We start from the raw sequence: 25,000 nt of genomic DNA, 5'->3' as shown, positions 1-25,000 counted from the left end.
AGACAGAGAGAGAGAGAGCGAGAGCGAGACGGCAGACAGAGAGAGAGAGAGCGAGACGGCAGACAGAGAGAGAGAGAGAGCGAGACGGCAGACAGAGAGAGAGAGAGAGCGAAACGGCAGACAGAGAGAGAGAGACGGCAGAGAGAGAGCGAGACAGCAGAGAGAGAGCGAGACGGCAGACAGAGAGAGCGAGAGCAGAGAGAGAGAGCGAGACAGCAGAGAGAGAGAGCGAGACGGCAGACAGAGAGAGAGAGAGCGAGACGGCAGACAGAGAGAGAGAGCGAGACGGCAGAGAGAGAGCGAGACGGGAGAGAGAGAGCGAGACGGCAGAGAGAGAGAGAGAGAGCGAGACGGCAGACAGAGCAGAGAGAGAGAGAGAGAGAGCGAGACGGCAGACAGAGAGAGAGAGAGAGAGAGCGAGACGGCAGACAGAGAGAGAGAGAGAGCGAGACGGCAGACAGAGAGAGAGAGAGAGCGAGACGGCAGACAGAGAGAGAGAGAGCGAGACGGCAGACAGAGAGAGAGAGAGCGAGACGGCAGACAGAGAGAGAGAGAGCGAAACGGCAGACAGAGAGAGAGCGAGCGAGACGGCAGAGAGAGAGCGAGCGAGACGGCAGACAGAGAGAGAGAGAGCGAGACGGCAGACAGAGAGAGAGAGAGCGAGACGGCAGACAGAGAGAGAGCGAGCGAGACGGCAGACAGAGAGAGAGAGAGAGCGAGACGGCAGACAGAGAGAGAGAGAGCGAGACGGCAGACAGAGAGAGAGAGAGCGAGACGGCAGACAGAGAGAGAGAGAGCGAGACGGCAGACAGAGAGAGAGAGAGCGAGACGGCAGACAGAGAGAGAGAGCGAGACGGCAGCAGAGAGAGAGCGAGACGGCAGAGAGAGAGCGAGACGGCAGAGAGAGAGCGAGACGGCAGAGAGAGAGCGAGACGGCAGAGAGAGAGCGAGACGGCAGAGAGAGAGCGAGACGGCAGAGAGAGAGCGAGACGGCAGAGAGAGCGAGACGGCAGAGAGAGAGCGAGACGGCAGAGAGAGAGAGCGAGACGGCAGAGAGAGAGAGACGGGGAGAGAGAGAGCGAGACGGGAGAGAGAGAGCGAGACGGGAGAGAGAGCGAGACGGGGAGAGAGAGAGCGAGACGGCAGAGAGAGAGAGAGAGAGCGAGACGGCAGACAGAGAGAGAGAGAGCGAGACGGCAGACAGAGAGAGAGAGAGCGAGACGGCAGACAGAGAGAGAGAGAGAGCGAGACGGCAGACAGAGAGAGAGAGAGCGAGACGGCAGACAGAGAGAGAGAGAGCGAGACGGCAGACAGAGAGAGAGAGAGAGAGAGAGAGAGAGAGCGAGACGGCAGACAGAGAGAGAGAGCGAGACGGCAGACAGAGAGAGAGAGAGAGAGAGAGCGAGACGGCAGAGAGAGAGAGAGAGAGAGAGAGAGCGAGACGGCAGACAGAGAGAGAGAGAGCGAGACGGCAGACAGAGAGAGAGAGAGCGAGACGCAGCAGACAGAGAGAGAGAGAGCGAGACGGCAGAGAGAGAGAGAGCGAGACGGCAGACAGAGAGAGAGAGAGCGAGACGGCAGACAGAGAGAGAGAGAGAGAGACGGCAGAGAGAGAGCGAGACGGCAGAGAGAGAGCGAGACGGCAGAGAGCGAGACGGCAGAGAGCGAGACGGCAGAGAGCGAGACGGCAGAGAGAGAGCGAGACGGCAGAGAGAGAGCGAGACGGCAGAGAGAGAGAGCGAGACGGCAGAGAGGGAGAGCGAGCGAGACGGGGAGAGAGAGAGAGCGGGGAGAGAGAGCGAGACGGAGAGAGAGAGCGAGACGGGAGAGAGAGAGAGCGAGACGGCAGAGAGAGAGAGAGAGAGCGAGACGGCAGACAGAGAGAGAGAGAGCGAGACGGCAGACAGAGAGAGAGAGAGAGCGAGACGGCAGACAGAGAGAGAGAGAGCGAGACGGCAGACAGAGAGAGACAGAGAGAGAGAGAGAGAGAGAGAGAGAGAGAGAGAGAGAGAGAGAGAGAGAGAGAGAGAGAGAGAGCGCACGAGACGGAAAGACAGAGAGAGAGCGAGACAGCAGAGAGAGAGAGAGCGAGCGAGACGGCAGACAGAGAGAGAGAGCGAGCGAGACGGCAGACAGAGAGAGAGCGAGAGAGAGAGCGAGACGGCAGACAGAGAGAGAGAGAGAGAGCGAGACGGCAGACAGAGAGAGAGAGAGAGCGAGACGGCAGACAGAGAGAGAGAGAGAGAGAGAGCGAGACGGCAGACAGAGAGAGAGAGAGAGAGAGAGAGCGAGACGGCAGACAGAGAGAGAGAGAGAGAGAGAGAGACGAGCAGAGACGAGCAGACAGAGAGAGAGAGAGAGAGAGAGCGAGACGGCAGACAGAGAGAGAGCGAGACATGTACTAGTCTGTGGCGACCTAAATGCCAGAACCGGACAAGAACCTGACACCCTCAGCACACAGGGGGACAAACACCTGCCTGGAGGTGACAGCATTCCCTCCCACATATGCCCCCCTAGGCACAACTATGACAACATAACCAACAAAAACAGGTCACAACTCCTGCAGCTCTGTCGCACGCTGGGTATGTACATAGTCAACGGTAGGCTTCGAGGGGACTCCTATGGTAGGTACACCTATAGCTCATCTCTTGGCAGTAGTACTGTAGACTACTTTATCACTGACCTCAACCCAGAGTCTCTCAGAGCGTTCACAGTCAGCCCACTGACACCCCTATCAGACCACAGCAAAATCACAGTCTACTTAAACAGAGCAATACTCAATCATGAGGCATCAAAGCCAAAGGAACTGAGTAACATTAAGAAATGCTATAGATGGAAGGAATGCAGTTTGGAAACCTACCAAAAACAATTAGGCAACAACAAATTCAATCCCTTTTAGACAATTTCCTGGGTAAAACGTTCCACTGTAATAGTGAAGGTGTAAACTTGGCAGTAGAAAATCTTAACAGTATATTTGACCTCTCAGCTTCCCTATCAAATCTAAAAATCTCAAATAGAAAACCGAAGAAAATTAACAACAATGACAAATGGTTTGATGAAGAATGCAAAAATCTAAGAAAGAAATTGAGAAACCTGTCCAACCAAAAACATAGAGACCCGGAAAACCTGAGTCTACGCCTTCACTATGGTGAATCACTAAAACAATACAGAAATACACTACGGAAAAAGAAGGAACAGCATGTCAGAAATCAGCTCAATGCAATTGAAGAATCCATAGACTAACCACTTCTGGGAAAATTGGAAAACACTAAACAAACAACAACACGAAGAATTATCTATCCAAAATGGAGATGTATGGGTAAACCACTTCTCCAATCTTTTTGGCTCTATAACAAAGAATAAAGAGCAAAAACATATTACATGATCAAATACAGATCTTAGAATCAACTATTAAAGACTATCAGAACCCACTGGATTCTCCAATTACATTGAATGAGTTACAGGACAAAATAAAACCCTCCAACCCAAAAAGGCCTGTGGTGTTGATGGTATCCTCAATGAAATGATCAAATATACAGACAACAAATTCCAATTGGCTATACTAAAACTCTTTAACATCATACTTAGCTCTGGCATCTTCCCCAATATTTGGAACCAAGGACTGATCACCACAATCCACAAAAGTGGAGACAAATTTGACCCCAATAACTACCATGGAATATGTGTCAACAGTAACCTTGGGAAAATCCTCTGCATTATCATTAACAGCAGACTCGTACATTTCCTTAATGAAAACAATGTACTGAGCAAATGTCAAATTGGCTTTTACCAAATTACCGTACAACAGACCATGTATTCACCCTGCACACCCTAATTGACAACCAAACAAACCAAAACAAAGGCAAAGTCTTCTCATGCTTTGTTGATTTCAAAAAGCCTTCGACTCAATCTGGCATGAGGGTCTGCTATACAAACTGATGGAAAGTGGTGTTGGGGGTAAAACATACGACATTATAAAATCCATGTACACAAACAACAAGTGTGCGGTTAAAATTGGCAAAAAACACACACATTTCTTCACACAGGGTCGTGGGGTTAGACAGGGATGCAGCTTAAGCCCCACCCTCTTCAACATATATATCAACGAATTGGCGCGGGCACTAGAAGAGTCTGCAGCACCCGGCCTCCCCTGCTAGAATCCGAAGTCAAATGTCTGCTGTTTGCTGATGATCTGGTGCTTCTGTCACCAACCAAGGAGGGCCTACAGCAGCACCTAGATCTTATGCACAGATTCTGTCAGACCTGGGCCCTGACAGTAAATCTCAGTAAGACCAAAATAATGGTGTTCCAAAAAGGTCCAGTCACCAGGACCACAAATACAAATTCCATCTAGACACTGTTGCCCTAGAGCACACAAAAAACTATACATACCTTGGCCTAAACATCAGCACCACAGGTAACTTCCACAAAGCTGTGAACGATCTGAGAGACAAGGCAAGAAGGGCATTCTATGCCATCAAAAGAAACATAAATTTCAACATACCAATTAGGATTTGGCTAAAAATACTTGAATCAGTCATAGAGCCCATTGCCCTTTATGGTTGTGAGGTCTGGGGTCCGCTCACCAACCAAGACTTCACAAAATGGGACAAACACCAAATTGAGACTCTGCACGCAGAATTCTGCAAAAATATCCTCCGTGTACAACGTAGAACACCAAATAATGCATGCAGAGCAGAATTAGGCCGATACCCACTAATTATCAAAATCCAGAAAAGAGCTGTTAAATTCTACAACCACCTAAAAGGAAGCGATTCACAAACCTTCCATAACAAAGCCATCACCTACAGAGAGATGAACCTGGAGAAGAGTCCCCTAAGCAAGCTGGTCCTGGGGCTCTGTTCACAAACACAAACACACACTACAGAGCCCCAGGACAGCAGCACAATTAGACCCAACCAAATCATGAGAAAACAAAAAGATAACTACTTAACACATTGGAAAGAATTAACAAAAAAACAGAGCAAACTAGAATGCTATTTGGCCCTACACAGAGAGTACACAGCGGCAGAATACCTGACCACTGTGACTGACCCAAAATTAAGGAAAGCCTTGACTATGTATAGACTCAGTGAGCATAGCCTTGCTATTGAGAAAGGCCGCCGTAGGCAGACATGGCTCTCAAGAGAAGACAGGCTATGTGCTCACTGCCCACAAAATGAGGTGGAAACTGAGCTGCACTTCCTAACCTCCTGCCCAATGTATGACCATATTAGAGACATATTTCCCTCAGATTACACAGATCCACAAAGAATTCGAAAACAAATCCAATTTTGAAAAACTCCCATATCTACTGGGTGAAATTCCACAGTGTGCCATCACAGCAGCAAGATTTGTGACCTGTTGCCACGAGAAAAGGGCAACCAGTGAAGAACAAACACCATTGTAAATACACCCATATTTATGCTTATTTATTTTATCTTGTGTCCTTTAACCATTTGTACATTGTTAAAACACTGTATATATATATATAATATGACATTTGTAATGTCTTTACTGTTTTGAAACTTCTGTATGTGTAATGTTTACTGTTAATTTTTGTTGTTTTTCACTTTATATATTCACTTTGTATGTTGTCTACCTCACTTGCTTTGGCAATGTTAACACATGTTTCCCATGCCAATAAAGCCCTTGAATTGAATTGAATTGAATTGAGAGAGCGAGACGGCAGAGAGAGAGAGAGCGAGACGGCAGAGAGAGAGAGAGCGAGACGGCAGAGAGAGAGAGAGCGAGACGGCAGAGAGAGAGAGAGCGAGACGGCAGAGAGAGAGAGCGAGACGGCAGAGAGAGAGAGAGCGAGACGGCAGAGAGAGAGAGCGAGACGGCAGAGAGAGAGAGAGCGAGACGGCAGACAGAGAGAGAGCAGAGTACTTGCCTACAAAGTGGTAGCTCTCCAGAGATCGTAGGTCGTAGATGTGTTCTCTGGAGCTGGTGACAACTCTCTCTGAACCGTTCCTGATGAGGTGGGACAACAGCAGCAGAGACTGGGGAGAAGAGATGGAAAACTGTTGTTATAACTTCTCATGATGACCCCTCTATGTCATGTTTAGAGAGTTGAATAGCTATGGCTTATGTCTTGGTCCTAGAAAGAAAGAAAGTCAGAGTCTATATGCTCCCAATCTAACCAAGGTCTACCCATTACATTGTTGGAAGCATACACCGAGTGTACAAAACATTAGGAACACCTGTTCTTTCCATGACAGACTGACCAGGTGAAAGCTATGATCGCTTATTGATGTCACTTGTTAAATCCACTTCAAATCGGTGTAGATGAAGGGGAGGAGACGTGTTAAATAAGGATTTTTAAGCCTTGAGACAACTGAGACATGGATTGCAGGCTGAATGGGCAAGACAACATATTGAAGTGCCTTTGAACGGGTTATGGTAATAGGTGCCAGGCGCACCGGTTTGTGTCAAGAACTGCAACTCTGCTGGGTTTTTCACGCTCAACAGTTTCCTGTGTGTATCAACAATGGTCCACAAAGGACATCCAGCCAACTTGACACAACTGTAGGAAGCATTGGAGGCAACATGGACCAGCATCCCTGTGGAACGCTTTCAACACCTTGTAGAGTCCATGCCCCGATGAATTGAGCCTGTTCTAATGGCAAAGGGGGTTGCAGCTCAATATTAGGAAGATGTTCCTAATATTTAGTACACTCCGTGTTTATAGTGTGCAACTTTCATGCTTATGACAGGTTATAGCTTCTCTCGGACCTTGTAGACCCTTCTCCAATTCTTCTTGTTCTCCCGGAGCATCCTGATCCACAGCATGTTCATCGCCTCTGGAAACTGCTCATACATAAACGTACATCTGAGGGGGGGGGTAGACAGAGAGCGCGAGAGAGGACACAGAGAGCCAGAGAGAGAGAGACAGAGAGAGAGGACACAGAGAGCCAGAGAGAGAGGGAGGAGAGAGGCAGTGGGAAGAGAGAGGGAGAGCCAGAGAGAGAGGAAGAGGTATAGAGTTTAGCTACATGGGAACGGTATTTAATTTAAACAACTATTTTTCCTGTAAAGTAGTTTGGGTGTGTTGTGAACAGCGCCCCTACCTGGAAATATCGGCCATCTGCTGTCCTGAAGGTCCCCAGGGGTCATCGTTGGTGGCTTCCCTCACTTTAGACTCCACCTCTGAGTAGTTCATCACCACATTGGTTCTACAGGGGGAGGTAAAGGTAAGATATAACCTGCTCAAAAAAATATAGGGAACACTAAAATAATACTTCCTACATCTGAATGAATGAAATATTCTTATTAAATACTTTTGTCTTTACATAGTTGAATGTGCTGACAACAAAATCACAAAAATTATCAATGGAAATCAAATTTATCAACCCATGGAGGTCTGGATTTAGCCCTCTGGGTTTTGCCTGCTACATAAGTTCTGTTATACTCACAGACATGATTCAAACAGTTTTAGAAACTTCAGAGTGTTTTCTATCCAAATCTACTAATAATATGCATATCTTATATTCTTGGCATGAGTAGCAGGGTGTTGAAATTGGGCATGCTATTTATCCAAAAGTGAAAATGCTACCCCCTATACCTTAAGAAGTTTAACAGGTCAACTTTCACAAAGCCGCTGGGCCAGACGGATTACCAGGACGTGCACTCAAAGCATGCGCAGACCAACTGGCAAGTGTCTTCACTGACATTTTCAACCTCTCCCTGACCGAGTCTGTAATACCTACATGTTTCAAGCAGACCACCATAGTATCTGTTCCCAAGGAAGCAAAGATAACTTGCCTACATGATTACTGCCCCGTAGCACTCACATCAGTAGCCATGAAGTGCTTTGAAAGGCTGATCATGGCACACAACAGCATCCTCCCAGATACCCAAGGCCAATTCGCATACTGCCCCAACAGATCCACTGATGATGCAATCTCAATCGCACTCCACACCGCCCTTTCCCACCTGGACAAAAGGAACACCTATGTGAGAATTCTGTTCATTGACTACAGCTCAGCGTTCAACACTATACTGCCCTCGAAGCTCATCACTAAGCTAAGGACCCTGGGACTAAACATCTCCCTCTGCAACTGGATCCTGGACTTCCTGACGGGCCATCCCCAGGTGGTAAGGGTAGGCAACAACACATCTGCCACGCTGATCCTCAACACTGGGGCCCCTCAGGGGTGTGTACTTAGTACCCTCCTGTACTCCCTGTTCACTCACAACTGCATGGACAAACATGACTCCAATACCATCATTAACCTCTCTGGGGTAGGGGGCAGTATTTTGACATCTGGATGAAAAGCGTGCCCAAAGTAAACTGCCTGTTACTCAGGCCCAGAAGTTAGGATATGCATATAATTGGTAGATTTGGATAGAAAACACTCTACAGTATCTAAAACTGTTAAAATAATGTCTGAGTATAACATAACTGATATGGCAGGGGAAACCCCAAGGACAAACCATCCCCCCCCAAAAAATGTTCAGCGTAACACTTTTTTCAATGGCTATTACTTTAATAATAAGGCCAAGGCCTCCCAGATTGCAGTTCCTAGGGCTTCAACAGTCTTTAGAAAGTTTCAGGCTGGTTTTTGGAAAAATGACACAGAAATTGTAGTTTTTCTGGGTGGCTCCCATTTTGGCTGTAGTGTTTCCAAGCGCCTGGAAGAAAGCGCCTTCTTTATTATGTTTCTCTGGTAAAGCCAATAACGATTCTCCGTATTGAATGTTATCATTTATTTACATATTAGGGTACCTAAGGTTTGATTATAAAGTTGTTTGACTTGTTTGGAAAAGTTTATTAGTAACGATTGGGATTCATTTTGATGTAGTGAAAATGGGTGGATTATTGACTGAAGCGAGTTTTGATGGAGTTTTTATGGATATAAAGAAGGACATTATCGAACAAAAGGCCCATTTGTGATGTAACTGGGACCTTTTGGAGTGCCAACAGAAGATCAAAGGTAAGGCATTTTTTTATAGCGCTATTTCTGACTTTTGTGTCGCACCTGCCTGGTTGAAAAATGTTTTTCATGTTTTTGTATGCGGGACGCTGTCCTCAGAAAACCGCATGGTTTGCTTTCGCCGTAAAGCCTTTTTGAAATCTGACAAAGCGGCTGGATTAACAAGAAGTTAAGCTTTATTTTGATGTATAATAACATATTTTCAAGAAAGTTAAATATTTGAATTTAGTATTTTTGAATTTGGCACTCTGCAATTTCACTGGATGTTGGCCAGGTGGGACGCTACTGTCCCACCTACCCTAGAAAGGTTAAGTTTGCTGACGACACAATAGTGTTAGGCCTGATCACTGACAACGATAAGTCAGACTACAGGGAGGAGGTCAGAGACCTGCCACTGTGATGCCAGAACAACAACCTCTCCCTCAATGTGAGCAAGACAAAGGAGATGATCGTGAACTACAGGAAAAGGCGGGCTCAACAGGCCCCCATTAACATCGACGGGGCTGCAGTGGAGCAGGTTGCATCCTGACCGGTTGCATCACCGCTTGGTATGGCAACAGCTCGGCATCTGACTAAGGCACGATATAGGTTAGTCCCTACGGCCCAGTACATCACTAGGGCCAAGCTTCCTGCCATCAAGGACCTATATACTGGATGGTGTCAAAGGAAAGCCCAAAGAATTGTCAAAGACTCCAGCCACCCAAGTCATAGACTGTTCTCTCTGCTACCGCACGTCAAGCAGTACCGGAGCACCAAGTCTAGGACCAAAAGGCTCCTTAACAGCTTACCACCAAGCCCTAAGACTGCTGAACAATTAATAAAATGGCCACCGGACTATTTACATTGACACCCCCCCATCCCATTTGTTTTGTACACTGCTGCTACTCGCTGTTTATTATCTATTCATAATTACTTCACTCCTACCTCCATGTACAAATTACCTTGACTAACTTGTACCCCCGCACATTGACGCGGTACCGGTACCCCCTACATATAGCCTAGTTATTTGATTTAGTTATTTTGTATTATTTTTTACTTTAGTTAATTAGCCAAATATTTAACTCTTTAATAATAACTCTTTCTTGAACTAGACTGTTGGTAAAGGGCTTGTAAGTCAGCATTTCACCATAAGGTCTACACTTGTTGTATTCGGCGCATGTGACAAATAAAGATTCATTTGATTTGAGTTAGTGTGAGAGAAGCTATGCTGTTTCATGGTAAATGAAGGGTGGGGTGCCCCCAAGCAACCTAGTATCAATGTCTGAGTTACAGAGCTACACATGGCCCAGAGCTACTAAGTAGAGTCTGTAATGGACTTGCTTTAAGAGTAGTTTTATACAGTTTCAAAGATACAGACAAGCTGCAAAGTAATAAAAACAGAAGCAGGCATAATCACAGTTATTAAGGTCAAGGCTAGGAGCTAACATAAAATGTGGAAGCTAAACAGGGAACTGTGTCTGCTTATTCCCAGAACGTGGTAACAAAACAGGGCCGTTTAGCTAGTCAAACTTTATTTATAGTTCAAATATAGCTCACAGAAACAAATATTGTGCAAGAATTGGTGATCTGAAAAACCTCCCCACTAAGCATCAGCACTGGGAATCTAGCCAGGCTGAAAGAAAACCAGAGAAATAGGAATATATTGAGCACTGATATTCAACACATCGGCGGAGGCCTAGCATAAGCTACAGTTACCCAGACCAAGGATGATCTATCTACTGACTTCCACTCTGTTCAGACATAACCCCATGCAGTAGGACACAGCTCTCTGTTCAGACATAACCCCATGCAGTAGGACTCAGCTCTCTGTTCAGCTATAACCCCATGCAGTAAGACTCAGCTCTCTGTTCAGACATAACCCTATGCAGTAGGACTCAGCTCTCTGCTCAGCTATAACCCCATGCAGTAGGACTCAGCTCTCTGCTCAGCTATAACCCCATGCAGTAAGACTCAGCTCTCTGACATAACCCCATGCAGTAGGACTCAGCTCTCTGCTCAGCTATAACCCCATGCAGTAAGACTCAGCTCTCTGCTCAGCTATAACCCCATGCAGTAGGACTCAGCTCTCTGCTCAGCTATAACCCCATGCAGTAAGACTCAGCTCTCTGTTCAGACATAACCCTATGCAGTAGGACTCAGCTCAGCTATAACCCTATGCTAGGACTCAGCTCTCTGCTCAGCTATAACCCCATGCAGTAGGACACAGCTCTCTGTTCAGACATAACCCTATGCAGTAGGACTCAGCTCAGCTATAACCCCATGCAGTAAGACTCAGCTCTCTGTTCAGATGCATAACTCCTCAGCTATAACCCCATGCAGTAGGACTCAGCTCTCTGTTCAGCTATAACCCCATGCAGTAGGACTCAGCTCTCTGCTCAGACAGTAGGACACAGCTCTCTGTTCAGACATAACCCTATGCAGTAGGACTCAGCAGCTATAACCCCAAGGACTCAGCTCTCTGTTCAGACATAACCCCATGCAGTAGGACTCAGCTCTCTGCTCAGCTATAACCCCATGCAGTAGGACACAGCTCTCTGTTCAGACATAACCCCATGCAGTAGGACTCAGCTCAGCTATAACCCCATGCAGTAGGACTCAGCTCTCTGCTCAGCTATAACCCCATGCAGTAAGACTCAGCTCTCTGTTCAGACATAACCCTATGCAGTAGGACTCAGCTCAGCTATAACCCCATGCAGTAGGACACAGCTCTCTGTTCAGACATAACCCCATGCAGTAGGACACAGCTCTCTGTTCAGACATAACCCCATGCAGTAGGACTCAGCTCTCTGGTCAGACATAACCCCATGCAGTAGGACTCAGCTCTCTGGTCAGACATAACCCCATGCAGTAGGACTCAGCTCTCTGTTTAGACATAACCCCATGCAGTAGGACACAGCTCTCTGTTCAGACATAACCCCATGCAGTAGGACACAGAAGGCAGTGAGGTCTGTCAGTTTTTCAATCCCTTATGGCCAAACTTTGGATTTAAAGGATAAGCTGATCTTAGATCTGTGCCTACAACTTCTAACCAGAGCATAGATTTAGCAGAGCAGTGGAATTGAAGACACAAAGCAGGCCAATGTTTTGGGCCACAAGGCTCCTCTTACTGGGCCCTGTCAGACATACAGCTGAGAGGAGATGAGAGAGGACACACCCTCTCTGTGTTTCTGAAGGCTTGTAGTGTAAAGTACTGTAGAAGACTGTTGAGAGTGACTGTTGTAATGTCAAAGTTACAAAATATCATCCTCTTAATAACTAGTAAAGAGCTAGTTGGTGCAAAGAGCAATTCAAATAGCCTATGAGTTCTTAAAGCTGAGATATGTAACTTCTAGAGCGACCCGACCAAATTCCCATAGAAATGTATGTTATAGATGCGAGTCTAAGAAGCGGTAGATCTGTTCTATGGGCGCTATTTCTATGCTTCCCGTCGTCAAGTTTCGTTTTTGCGTATTTTACTTTTGGTTTTGTACACCAGCTTCAAAAACAGCTGAATGTACAATATTTTGGGATATGGAAAATATATTTAACAGTGGTTTAGATGGTACAAGGATTCTCTACACTACACTTGCTTGTTTTGTCACAAACAAAAATTAGGCCGACAATTAGAATTGTAGCAACCAGGAAATGGCGCTTTGAAACGTAATGAAAAACCTTAACGTGATATAGCCTAACATTTAGACAAGACAGTTATCTTTTCTCTTCTCAGAAGACTTGCTAGCTTCCTCTGTCCCACATATCAACCTGATCAAAAGGAAGCCTCTGATCGTGTGTGTGTGTGTGTGTGTATATATATATATATCTATGTGTGTAATCTGTGACACACAATATGGCAAAGGCTTCCGTTTCATTGCACGTCTGTCTTCAATACACGCACCAATTTCCTTCATCCTGTAACTAGTACAAATAAAGTCTTTAGGCCTATTTATTTAATATTGTATCAATTTTTCCATGTGACTGTCGGCAAGACTTCGACACAGGATTGCCAGTCCCTTGATTCAAGTCCAGCATTCAGTCGCCTTTGTGGAACATGGCTGTACTCTGATGGGTGTTTTCCCACTCACAACATCTCTACATCTCATCTCAACATCTCTACTCAAGGCCCTCGTTTCCCCACCTCGTTTCCAAGGTGTTTCCCAGAGCCTTCGTTAGTAATGTGGCTCTTAAAATCCAGACCACTCGTAGAGCAGCCAAAGTACACTGTTAGGTATTTTATTCACAGAACATCTCCGCTATAAACATACAGTCTTCAGAAAGTATTCACACCCCTTGACTTCCGGCGCCGACAGAGACGGCCGCTTCGCGTTCCTAGGAAACTATGCAGTATTTTGTTTTTTAGATACACAGATGATAGGATAGAGGGATAGATACAGAGAGGATAGGAGGATATGATAGAGGGTAATATACATAGATGACAGGATAGAGGGATATATACATAGATGATATGATAGAGGGATAGATAACACTTCCAGCGCCGACAGAGATGGCCGCCTCGCTTCGTGTTCCTAGGAAACTATGCAGTATTTTGTTTTTTTACGTGTTATTTCTTACATTGGTACCCCAGGTCATCTTAGGTTTCATTACATACAGTCGAGAAGAACTACTGAATATAAGATCAGCGTCAACTCACCATCAGTACGACCAGGAATATGACTTTCGCGAAGCGGATCCTGTGTTCTGCCTTCCACCCAGGACAACGGAATGGATCCCAGCCTGCGACCCAAAACAACGATGTCGTAAAAGAGGCAAACGAAGCAGTCTTCTGGTCAGGCTCCGGAGACGGGCACATCGCGCACAACTCCCATATATTCCCCCCCCAAGCAGACAAATCGATGGCCCTGAACAAACTTCATTTGACTCTTTGCAAACTGGAAACCCCATATCCTGAGGCTGCATTCATTGTAGCTGGGGATTTTAACAAGGCTAATCTGAAAACAAGACTCCATAAATTGTATCAGCATATGGATTGCGCAACCAGGGCTGGTAAAACCTTGGATCATTGCTATTCTAACTTCCACGACGCATATAAGGCCCTCCCCCGCCCTCCTTTCGGAAAAGCTGACCACGACTCAGTTTTGATGCTCCCTGCCTACAGACAGAAGCTAAAACAAGAAGCTCCCGCGCTCAAGTCTGTTCAACGCTGGTTCGACCAATCTGATTCCACGCTTCAAGACTGCTTTGAAGACGTGGACTGGGATATGTTCCGCATTGCTTCCAACAACAACATTGACGAATACGCTGATTCGGTGAGCGAGTTCATTAGAAAGTGCATTGACGATGTCGTTCCCATAGCAACAATTAAAACATTGCCAAATCAGAAATCGTGGATTGATGGCAGCATTTGCGTGAAACGGAAAGCACAAACAACTGCTTTTAACCAGGGCAAGGTGACCGGAAACATGACCGAATACAAACAGTGTAGCTATTCCCTCCGCAAGGCAATCAAACAAGCTGAGCGTCAGCATAGAGACAAAGTAGAGTCACAATTCAAATGCTCAGGCACAAGAGGTATGTGGCAGGGTCTACAGTCAATCACGGATTACAAAAAGAAAACCAGACCTGTCACAGACCAGGATGTCTTGCTCCCAGGAAGACTAAATAACTTTTTTGCCCGCTTTGAGGACAATACAGTGCCACTGACACGGCCCGCTACCAAAACCTGCGGACTCTCCTTCACTGCAACCGACATGAGTAAAACATTTAAACGTGTTAACCCTCACAAGGCTGCTGTCCCAGACGGTATCCCCAGCTGAATCCTCAGAGCATGAGCAGACCAGCTGGCTGGTGTGTTTACGGACATATTCAATCAATTATTTTTCCCAGTCTGCTGTTCCCACATGCTTCAAGAGGGCCACCATTGTCCCTGTTCCCAAGAAAGCTAAGGTAACGGAGCTAAACGACTTCCGCCCGTAGCACTCACTTCCGGCATCATGAAGTGCTTTGAGAGTCTAGTCAAGGACCATATCACCTCCACCCTACCTGACACCCAAGACCCACTCCAATTTGCTTACCGCCCAAATAGGTCCACAGATGACGCAATCTCAACCACACTGCCCTAACCCATCTGGACAAGAGGAATACCTATGTGAGAATGCTGTTCATCGTCTACAGCTAAACATTTAACACCATAGTACCCTCCAAACACGTCATTAAGCTCGAGACCCTGGGTCTCGACCCCGCCCTGTGCAACTGGGTACTGGACTTCCTGACGGGCCGCCCCCAGGTGGTGAGGGTAGGTAACAACAGCTCCACCCTGCTGATCCTCAACACTGTGGCCCCACAAGGGTGCATTCTGAGCCCTCTCCTGTACTCCCTGTTCACCCACGACTGCGTGGCAATGCACGCCTCCAACTCAATCATCAAGTTTGCGGACGACACTACAGTGGTAGGCTTGATTACCAACAACGATGAGACGGCCTACAGGGAGGAGGTGAGGGCCCTCGGAGTGTGGTGTCAGGAAATTAACCTCACACTCAACGTCAACAAAACAAAGGAGATGATTGTGGACTTCAGGAAACAGCAGAGGGAGCACCCCCCTATCCACATCGACGGGACAGTAGTGGAGAGGGTAGAGAGTTAAGCTCCTCGGCGTACACATCACGGGCAAACTGAATTGGTCCACCCACACAGACAGAGTTGTGAAGAAGGCGCAGCAGCGCCTCTTCAACCTCAGGAGGCTGAAGAAATTCGGCTTGTCACCAAAAGCACTCTCAAACTTCAACAGATGCACAATCGAGAGCATCCTGTCGGGCTGTATCACCGCCTGGTACGGCAACTGCTCCGCCCACAACCGTAAGGCTCTCCAGAGGGTAGTGAGGTCTGCACAACGCATCACCGGGGGCAAACTACCTGCCCTCCAGGACACCTACACCACCCGATGTCACAGGAAGGCCATAAAGATCATCAAGGACAACAACCACCCGAGCCACTGCCTGTTCACCCCGCTATCATCCAGAAGGCGAGGTCAGTACAGGTGCATCAAAGCAGGGACCATGAGACTGAAAAACAGCTTATATCTCAAGGCCATCAGACTGTTAAACAGCCACCGCTAACATTGAGTGGCTGCTGCCAACACACTGACTCAACTCCAGCCACTTTAATAATGGAAATTGATGTAAAAAATGTATCACTAGTGTTGGAGAATAATCAGAATTAGTTCGTAACATAGGTAAGATGTTTTATAGTCATCATATGTTTGTAAGTTACTTCTCATCAAAATGTGTTTGTATAATACTGTGGCGGGGTTGCAGTATCTGTTCTCTGTCAAGACTAAGTTGCTTGGGCCGGAGAGAGGTCAAGCGTGTATCTCTTGGCTCCACAATGTCTGTGTGCCAGTCAGTGTGTCTCTGTGATCTTGTCAAGATAGGATGGATTTGATATATGGCTGTTGATATGGAGGATTGGTTTATGGTTCTGAGTTTGAGAAAAGAACATAGTTTAGGAGACAAAGCTGAACGATAAATTATGCCTATGCTGTCTGGCTATGTGCGTCTTTGCTATAAAGGACCTCAGTTGAAATGTGGAAGGGACTCTCAGAGAATTCATTGATAGACACTGAATTGTTCTGAGAGTCACAGGGTTGTGATAGAGCTCATATAATTAAAGATGGACTTTGTGATAACTAACTCTGAATTGTGTGTGGTTTGCTCTCATGATTTGGTAAATAGAGGAAATTTCCACGACACTAGCCACTTTAAACAATGCTACTTAATATGTTTACATACCCTACATTACTCATCTCATATGTATATACTGTACTCTATATCATCTACTGCATTTTTATGTAATACATGTATTACTAGCCACTTTAAACTATGCCACTTTGTTTACATACCCTACATTACTCATCTCATATGTATATACTGTACTAGATACCATCTACTGCATCTTGCCTATGCCGTTCTGTACCATCACTCATTCATATATCTTTATGTACATATTCTTTATCCCTTTACACTTGTGTGTATAAGATAGTAGTTTTGGAATTGTTAGGTTAGATTACTCGTTATTACTGCATTGTCGGAACTAGAAACAAGCATTTTGCTACACTTGCATTAACATCTGCTAACCATGTGTATGTGACAAATACATTTGATTTGATTTATTCCACGTTCTTGTTACACAGCCTGAATTCAACAACAAAAATATCACCCATCTACACACAATACCCCATAATGACAGCGAAAACATCTTTAGAAATGTTTTGCAAATGTAATGAAAATTAAATACAGAAATATTGAATATTGCACAAGCCAGGTGTTCAAAGCTCTTAGAGATTTACCCAGAATTCAAAACACTGAGTCAATACTTGTTAGAATTCCCTTTGGCAGCAATTACCCAGAAAGACTCACAGCTGTAAGTCTCTAAGAGCTTTGCACACCTAATTGTACAATATTTGCCCATTATTCTTTATTTTTTTAATTCTTAAAATTCTGTCAAATTGGATGTTGCTCATTGCTAAATCCATTTTCAAGTCTTTACATAGATTTTCAAGCAGATTTATACTGAACAAAAATATAAATGCAACATGTAAGGTGTTGGTCCAATGTTTCATGAGCTGAAATGAAAGATCCCAGAAATGTTCCTTACCCCAAAAAAGCTTATTTCTCAAAACATGTGTGCACAAATTTGTTTACATCCCTGTTAGTGAGCATTTGTCCTTTGCCAAGATAATCCAGCCACCTGACAGATGTGGCATATCAAGAAGCTTATCATTACAAAGGTGCAACTTGTGCTGGGGACAATAAAAGGCCACAAATGTTTTGTCACAACACAATGCCACAGATGTCTCAAGTTTTGAGGGAGCTTGCAAGTTTCATGATGACTGCAGAAATGTCCACCAGAGCTGTTGGCAGAGAATTTAATGTACATTTTTCTACTATATACCACCCCGCCTCCAATGTTGTTGTAGATTATTTGGCAGTACGTCCAACAGCCTCACAACCGCAGACCACTTGTAACCACGCCAGCCCAGGACCTCCAAAACCGGCTTATTCATCTGCGGGTTCGTCTGAGACCAGCCACCTAGACAGCTGATGAAACTGAGGAGTAGTTTGGTCTGTAATAAAGCCCTTCTGTGGAGAAAAGCCAATTCTGACTGGCTGGGCCTGGCTCCCCAGTGGGTGGGCCTATGCCCTCACAATGGCTGCACCTCTGCCCATTCATGTGAAATCAATAGATTTGGGCCTAATTAATTCATTTCGATTGACTGATTTCCTTCTATGAACTGTAACTCACTAAAATCGTTGAAATTGTTGCGTTTAGATTTTTGTTCAGCATAAGTCCAAATTGTAACTAGGCCACTGAGGAACATTCATCGTCTTCCTGGTAAGCAACTCCCGAGTGGCGCAGTGGTCTAAGGCACTGCATCTCAGTGCAAGAGGCGTCACTACAGTCCCTGTCACTACAGGGTTTGGCCAGGGTAGGAGTCTTTGTAAATAAGAATTTGTTCTTAACTGACCTGCCTAGTTAAAAAAAAAGGTTAAATAAAAAAAATATATAACTCCAATGTAGATTTGGCCTTCTGTTTTAGGTTATTGCCCTGATGAAAGGTGAATTCATCTCCCAGCGTCTGGTGGAAAGCAGACTGAACCAGGTTTTCCTCTATGATTTTGCCTGTGCTTAGCTCCATTACATTTATTTTTTATCTTGAAAAACTCCCAAGTACTTAACTATTACAAGCATACCCATAACATGATGCAGCCACCACTATGCTAGAAAATATGGAGAGTGGTATTGAATTTGACCCAAACACAACACTTTGTATTCAGGACAAAAAGTTAATTGCTTTGCCACATTTTTTTGCAGTATTACTTTAGTGCCTTGTTGCAAACAGGATGCATGTTCTGGAATAAACTTCCTTCTTTTCACTCTGTCAATTAGGTTAGTATTGTGGAGTAACTACAATGTTGATCCATCCTCAATGTTCTCCTATCATAGCCATTAAGCTCTAACTGTTTTAAAGTCATCATTAGCCTCATGGTGAAATCCCTGAGCAGTTTCCCAATCTAACAATAGGTGACCTTCTTTGGAGGCATTGGAAAACCTAACTGGTCTTTGTGGTTGAATCAGTGTTTGAAATTCACTGCTTGACTGAGGGACCTTACAGATAATTGTATGTGTGGGGTACAGAGATGATGTAGTCATTCAAAAACCATGTTAAACACCATTATTGCAAACAGAGATGTCCATGCAACTTATTGTGTGACTTGTTATGAACTTATTGAGGCTTACTATAACAAAAGGGGTTGAATATTTTTTGGCTCAAGACATTTCAGCTTTTTATTGTTAAATTAATTTGTGAACATAAAAAAATAATTCCACTTTGACATTATGGGCAGGGTATTTTGTGTAGGCCAGTGACACAACTTCTAAATTGTATCTATTTTAAAGGGAAAAAAGGTACAAAAGTCAAGAGGTGGGAGTACTTTCTGAAGGCACTGTAGAATCAAGATCAGAAGGAAGTTGACTACAAATACAACGTTGCTACAGTATTTGCAATGTTTACAAACAAGAGAAGGATAAAAATTATGATTCAAATGAAAACAGATGACTGCAAGAAAATATACATTGGCTCATGGACCTATATAGGCCTATATAACGCAATGTTGACTTAATGTGTTTCATGATGCGTGACAACATGTGCGCAATGACGTACCCAATCTGTGATTTAGTGCATTAGTATTGGTTAAGCATAACAAGCCACATCAACAGTGTTTTTGCAGCCATAGGTGGTAATATCCCTCTAGGAGCTGATCCATCATTATTGAGTAATAATAAATGTGCTTGTTTGGGAAACACTTAAAGTTCTCAATCATTCTCTCTCTCTACTTTTTTGCAGAAATGTGTCCTTGGACAGGAACTGTGCGCTTCTGCTGTTGCCAAAGCTCACCAAACCAGCTGTTAAAGCTTTTAAGTGGAGATTGCATTCTCCCACTACTTCCCAGAGCTCTACGGTAGGCCTGTGTGTGTCCTGTACGGTCTATCTCAGGTCATTACTCAGCAGTGAGGGACAGTGAACTATACGAGAGGAGGACAAAAGAAAACAATAAGCCGGCTAAACCAGGTGTGGCTCTTGCTTAGAGGTGGAACCATTCAGCCATGCGTTCAAGCCTTTAGTTTCAATCTCCGCTGACAGCGACTGTACAAGGTCTAGGCTAATCTGGTTTATTCCCATGAATGCCATGCAACGCAACTGTGCTATGCAATCCACTCTTAGTTTCTGTCCCAAATGGCATCCTATTCCCTATGTGTCCTGGTCAAAAGCAGTGGACTATTTAGGGAAAACTGTGCCATTTGGGACACACTCGCAGAGAACTTTATTTTTAATCAAACTCTGGCGAGCTACTCTAGCTAATAATGTAGCAACAGCAATGTCTTCACAATGCAACTGTATGAAGTGTGACATTGCCTATTGATTGTCCAATCAATCTATAGTTGCATTCAGCAAGTAATTGTTTATTACAGAGTTACACATTACAGTGCTCCCTCTCGTACTGTATCAACAGAGAGTGACTGATAGTGATCTAGGCTCCAACTTTCTGCTTCTGCATGCAAAGCTCCTCCATTTTGCAAATGCAAGAGGCCCATAACAAACATACACTCCAGTCAAATGTATTGTAATTGTTTTTAGAATTTAGCCTATAGCTAGCATACTAAGAAGTATACAGGTAGCTAGGCAGACGTTTGAGTGAGATATGCAGGTGTTCTAGGCTTACTTGGATCATCCTATACTTTGTAAAAAAAAAAAAATCATTATATATAAATACGGCAAATTATTATAGTTATGTCAACTGAGATGTGGCCGTTTTGATAGACCTGAGAGAAAAGCAAAAAGTTCTGGTTGGTATGCTTGTTACTTTCACACCCGGAAGTTGGCTTGTCAGAATACATCCAATTAGCATTCAAGGCCTTTGCCACAACTAATAGTACCCATGTTTACAGAAAGATTTCCCCTTACGTAAGTGCATACGTTTGGTTTTGAGCTGGCCGATTCCCTAGCTCAGTAAATGTGCTTGCTAGCTAACCAAACAACAAACTGACTGTGAAACTGCGCAAAAAACTATTTCATTCTAACGTCGTTACGCTAGATAATTAGCTAGCTGGATAACAGCCATCTCATCTTTATAAAAACAGATAACGTAACTTTCTAGCCGCGTTATCAATCGCTCGTCGGATACTTCCAGACAAGATTAAAATGGTTAAAAAGTCGAATGGCGAAAAAGTAGATTTTGTCCCGTGTTTTGACTGTTACAACTTGCTACTGAAGCTAACTAGCTTCCTGCTGCTACGTGACGTCAAAGTGTTGGATACGTGTCTCTCTCAAACAGGTAAACTCGAGTGTTGAACTCGGATATAGTGAAAATACTTACGCTTTATCAACCAATTCCCGGACTTTCCACATATTCATCATTTTGGCTCTCTACAACGCGGCTTTCCGCCTCAGTAACCCGTATTCCAGGCTCTCAAAACCCGATAGAGCGGAGCGCTGTCACCGAAACCAAACCTTGAACCAAAGACAGTTTACAGTATGAACTGGAACACTCTTCACCTCTGAGGGGGCGCACGCATTGGACAGGACAGGTTACTACGGATACGTCCTTGCAACGTCACGAGGAAGAAAACATGCGTTGACCAACATAGGATATGTAAAAAAATATATATATTAAAAAAGTGTCACTTTTGGAATGTGTTTTATGAAATGAATTAGCCATGTATTCAAGAGTGGTGTTAAATTAGATAATTACATTACCAACCAAGAGGGATTTGTTTTAAGACATTGATTCCTAAATAGAATCTGTATTATAGAAAATGTTTTCTCTTGACTCCTTTTTTCATTGAATTTGACTTCAGAATAAAAGACAACCCTAACCCTAGATTCTTGTCACACAAGCATTTCGCTACACCCACAATAACATCTGCTAAATATGTGTATATGACTAAAAATACTATGGGAATCGCTTCTTTTTGGGTGGTTGTAGAATTTAATGGTTCTTTACTGGATTTTGATCATGAGCGGGTATCGTCCTAATTCTGCTCTGCATGCATTATTTGGTGTTTTACTTTGTACACAGGGGATATTTTTGCTGAATACTGCATGGAGACTCTCAATTTGGTGTTTGTCATATTTTGTTAATTCTTGGTTGGTGAGCGGACCCCAGACCTCACAACCATAAAGGGAAATGGGTTCTATAACTGATTCAGGTATTTTTTGCCAGATCCTAATTGGTATGTCAAATGTTATGTTCCTTTTGATGACATAGAAGGCCCTTATTTCCTTGTCTCTCAGATCGTTCACTGCTCTGTGGAAGTTACCTGTGGCGCTGATGTTTAGGCTGAGGTATGTATAGTTTTTTTGTATTCGTATTCGTGGTCCTGGCGACTGGTCCTTTTTTGGAACACCATTATTTGGTCTTACTGAGCTTTACTGTCAGGGCCCAGACCTGTACAGAATCTGTTAAAAAAATCTAAGTGCTGCTGTAGGCCCTCTTTGATTGGGGACAGAAGTACCAGATCAATAGCAAACAGAAGACAATTGACTTCAGATTCTAGTAGGGTGAGGCCGGGTGCTGTAGACTGTTCTAATGCCCTCGCCAATTCGTTGATATATATGTTGAAGAGGGTGGGGCTTATGCTGCACCCCCGCCCTGTAGAAAGAAATGTGTGTGGTTTTTGCCAATTTTAACCGCACACTTATTTTTGGGTACATGGATTTTATAACTACTGATGAGTGATGAGCTATAGGTGTACGTACCATAGGAGTCCCCCTCATGGCCTACCATTGACTATGTACATACCCAGCGTCCGACAGAGCTGCAGGAGTTGTGACCCGTTTTTGTTGGATATGTTGTCGTAGTTGTGTCTAGGGGAGCATATGGGGGAGGGAATGCTGTCACCTCCAGGTAAATGTTTGTCCCCCTGTGTGCTGAGAGTTGTGGCATTTAGGTTGCCACAGACTAGTTCATGTCCCCGAGCCTGGAAATGGTTCAGGTGGAGAAGGGTGGAGAAGGGGTGGAGAAGGTTTCATCTATAAAGTGATTCTATTGGGGGGGATAAAGTTTTTTTATTTTTTTATTTCCTTCCGGTTACTAGTCCAACGCTCTAACTACTAGGCTACCCAGCCTAGCACACATGAGGACATTTTTCTCTGTTGAGATCATTTCCTCATTCATTTCTAGCCAGATGTAAAATGTTCCTGTTTTGACTCATTTTAGGGTTAGGTCTGCTCTATACCAAATTAGCATACCCCCTGAGTCTCTTCCCTGTTTCACACCTGGTAGTTTGGTGGATGGGACTACCAGCTCTCTGTAACCTCAAATCAAATCAAATGGCCTTCCTGTAACATCGGGTGGTGTAGGTGTCCTGGAGGGCAGGTAGTTTGCCCCCGGTGATGCGTTGTGCAGACCTCACTACCCTCTGGAGAGCCTTACGGTTGTGGGCGGAGCAGTTGCCGTACCAGGCGGTGATACAGCCCGCCAGGATGCTCTCGATTGTGCATCTGTAGAAGTTTGTGAGTGCTTTTGGTGACAAGCCGAATTTCTTCAGCCTCCTGAGGTTGAAGAGACGCTGCTGCGCCTTCCTCACGATGCTGTCTGTGTGAGTGGACCAATTCAGTTTGTCTGTGATGTGTACGCCGAGGAACTTAAAACTTACTACCCTCTCCACTACTGTTCCATCGATGTGGATAGGGGGGTGTTCCCTCTGCTGTTTCCTGAAGTCCACAATCATCTCCTTAGTTTTGTTGACGTTGAGTGTGAGGTTATTTTCCTGACAACCTAGAGGTCAAACAGTGGGTCCATCTCCTCTATACCACCCACCTGGTAGCTTGGTGGATGGGACAACTAGCTCTCTGTAACCTAGAGGTCAACCAGTGGGTCCATCTCCTCTATACCACCCACCTGGTAGCTTGGTGGATGGGACTACCAGTTCTCTGTAACCAGTGGGTCCAGTGGGTCCATCTCCTCTATACCACCCACCTGGTAGCTTGGTGGATGGGACTACCAGTTCTCTGTAACCTAGAGGTCAACCAGTGGGTCCATCTCCTCTATACCACCCACCTGGTAGCTTGGTGGATGGGACTACCAGCTCTCTGTAACCTAGAGGTCAACCAGTGGGTCCATCTCCTCTATACCACCCACCTGGTAGCTTGGTGGATGGGACTACCAGCTCTCTGTAACCTAGAGGGCAAACAATGGGTCCGTCTCTTTTTTACCATGTTTCTTGTAGGATGACAATGTCTGTATTTCCAATTTATTTGATGAAGTCTGGGTTCCTGCTCTTTAGGCCAAAGGTAGATGACCTCAGAACTTGTTTATTCTAGGATGCGATAGTAAAAGCATTGTGTTCCATAGTGTCTCGTGTTGTTTTTGTGTGGTTTATGCCTGTACCATCACAGTTGTTGTGAGCAGAGCATGTTGAGCAACTGATACATACCTCTTAGGTCGCAGGAGGGGGCTTAGGCAGGTGTAATAGTGGGGTTTAGGCCTGTTGCTCTGCTCAGGTCCTGGACATATGTCCTGCTGTCATGTTAATGTACTTGCCGCAGGGACGGGGGGCATGGGGTGGGCAGGAGGGGCATAGGTCTGATATGGCGGAGCCTATATAGAGTGTGGCCAGGGTTTACTTGGGGTGGTTTTAGCTGGTTGGGGTGTGGCTGGTGATGCTGTGGTCTGGGTGTAGGTGCTCTTAGCGTGGGTTATCTTGGTGCATTCTCTCTCTCTTTCTCTCTGTTAGTACGAAATAAATAAAGAATAAAAGAAGAGGAAAAATAGCCATAAGAGAGGAAGAAAACAAGAGACAGCACTTAACGACCCAGAATGCACTGCACCCAAGGGAGCAACCTCAATTACCAGCTCACGCTGGAAGAGGAGGACTCTGGGAGAAATGATGGCTTAGATGGAGATGGATGGCTGTGTGTGTGTGTGTGTGTGTGTGTGTGTGTGTGTGTGTGTGTGTGTGTGTGTGTGTGTGTGTGTGTGTGTGTGAGAAAGAGACAGAGAGAAAGAAACAGAGAGAAAGAGAGAGAGAGATCAACCAGCACTAAACCATGCTATACTCCTCTGGGA

The 25,000-nt window shown here is 45.0% G+C and overlaps 1 protein-coding gene across 1 annotated transcript in view; it reads right to left on the bottom strand.

Annotated features, from left to right (window-relative positions):
* clint1a (clathrin interactor 1a) overlaps positions 1-21,520 on the bottom strand; it is a 68,743-nt gene extending 47,223 nt beyond the window's left edge. Inside the window, exons 1-4 of the mRNA XM_042303013.1 lie at positions 21,308-21,520; positions 7,074-7,178; positions 6,739-6,835; positions 5,897-6,005 (exon numbers count right to left, since the gene is read on the bottom strand). Of these exons, the coding sequence (XP_042158947.1) occupies positions 5,897-6,005; positions 6,739-6,835; positions 7,074-7,178; positions 21,308-21,348 (352 nt within the window). The 5' untranslated portion in view covers positions 21,349-21,520. The remainder of the gene's footprint in view (positions 1-5,896; positions 6,006-6,738; positions 6,836-7,073; positions 7,179-21,307) is intronic.
* Positions 21,521-25,000: the final 3,480 nt, after the last annotated feature.

Source organism: Oncorhynchus tshawytscha, linkage group LG21, assembly GCF_018296145.1.
Source record: "Oncorhynchus tshawytscha isolate Ot180627B linkage group LG21, Otsh_v2.0, whole genome shotgun sequence".
Lineage (NCBI taxonomy): Eukaryota > Metazoa > Chordata > Actinopteri > Salmoniformes > Salmonidae > Oncorhynchus > Oncorhynchus tshawytscha.
Note: the sequence above shows the minus strand (reverse complement) of the source record. Positions and strands in the feature narration are given on the sequence as shown.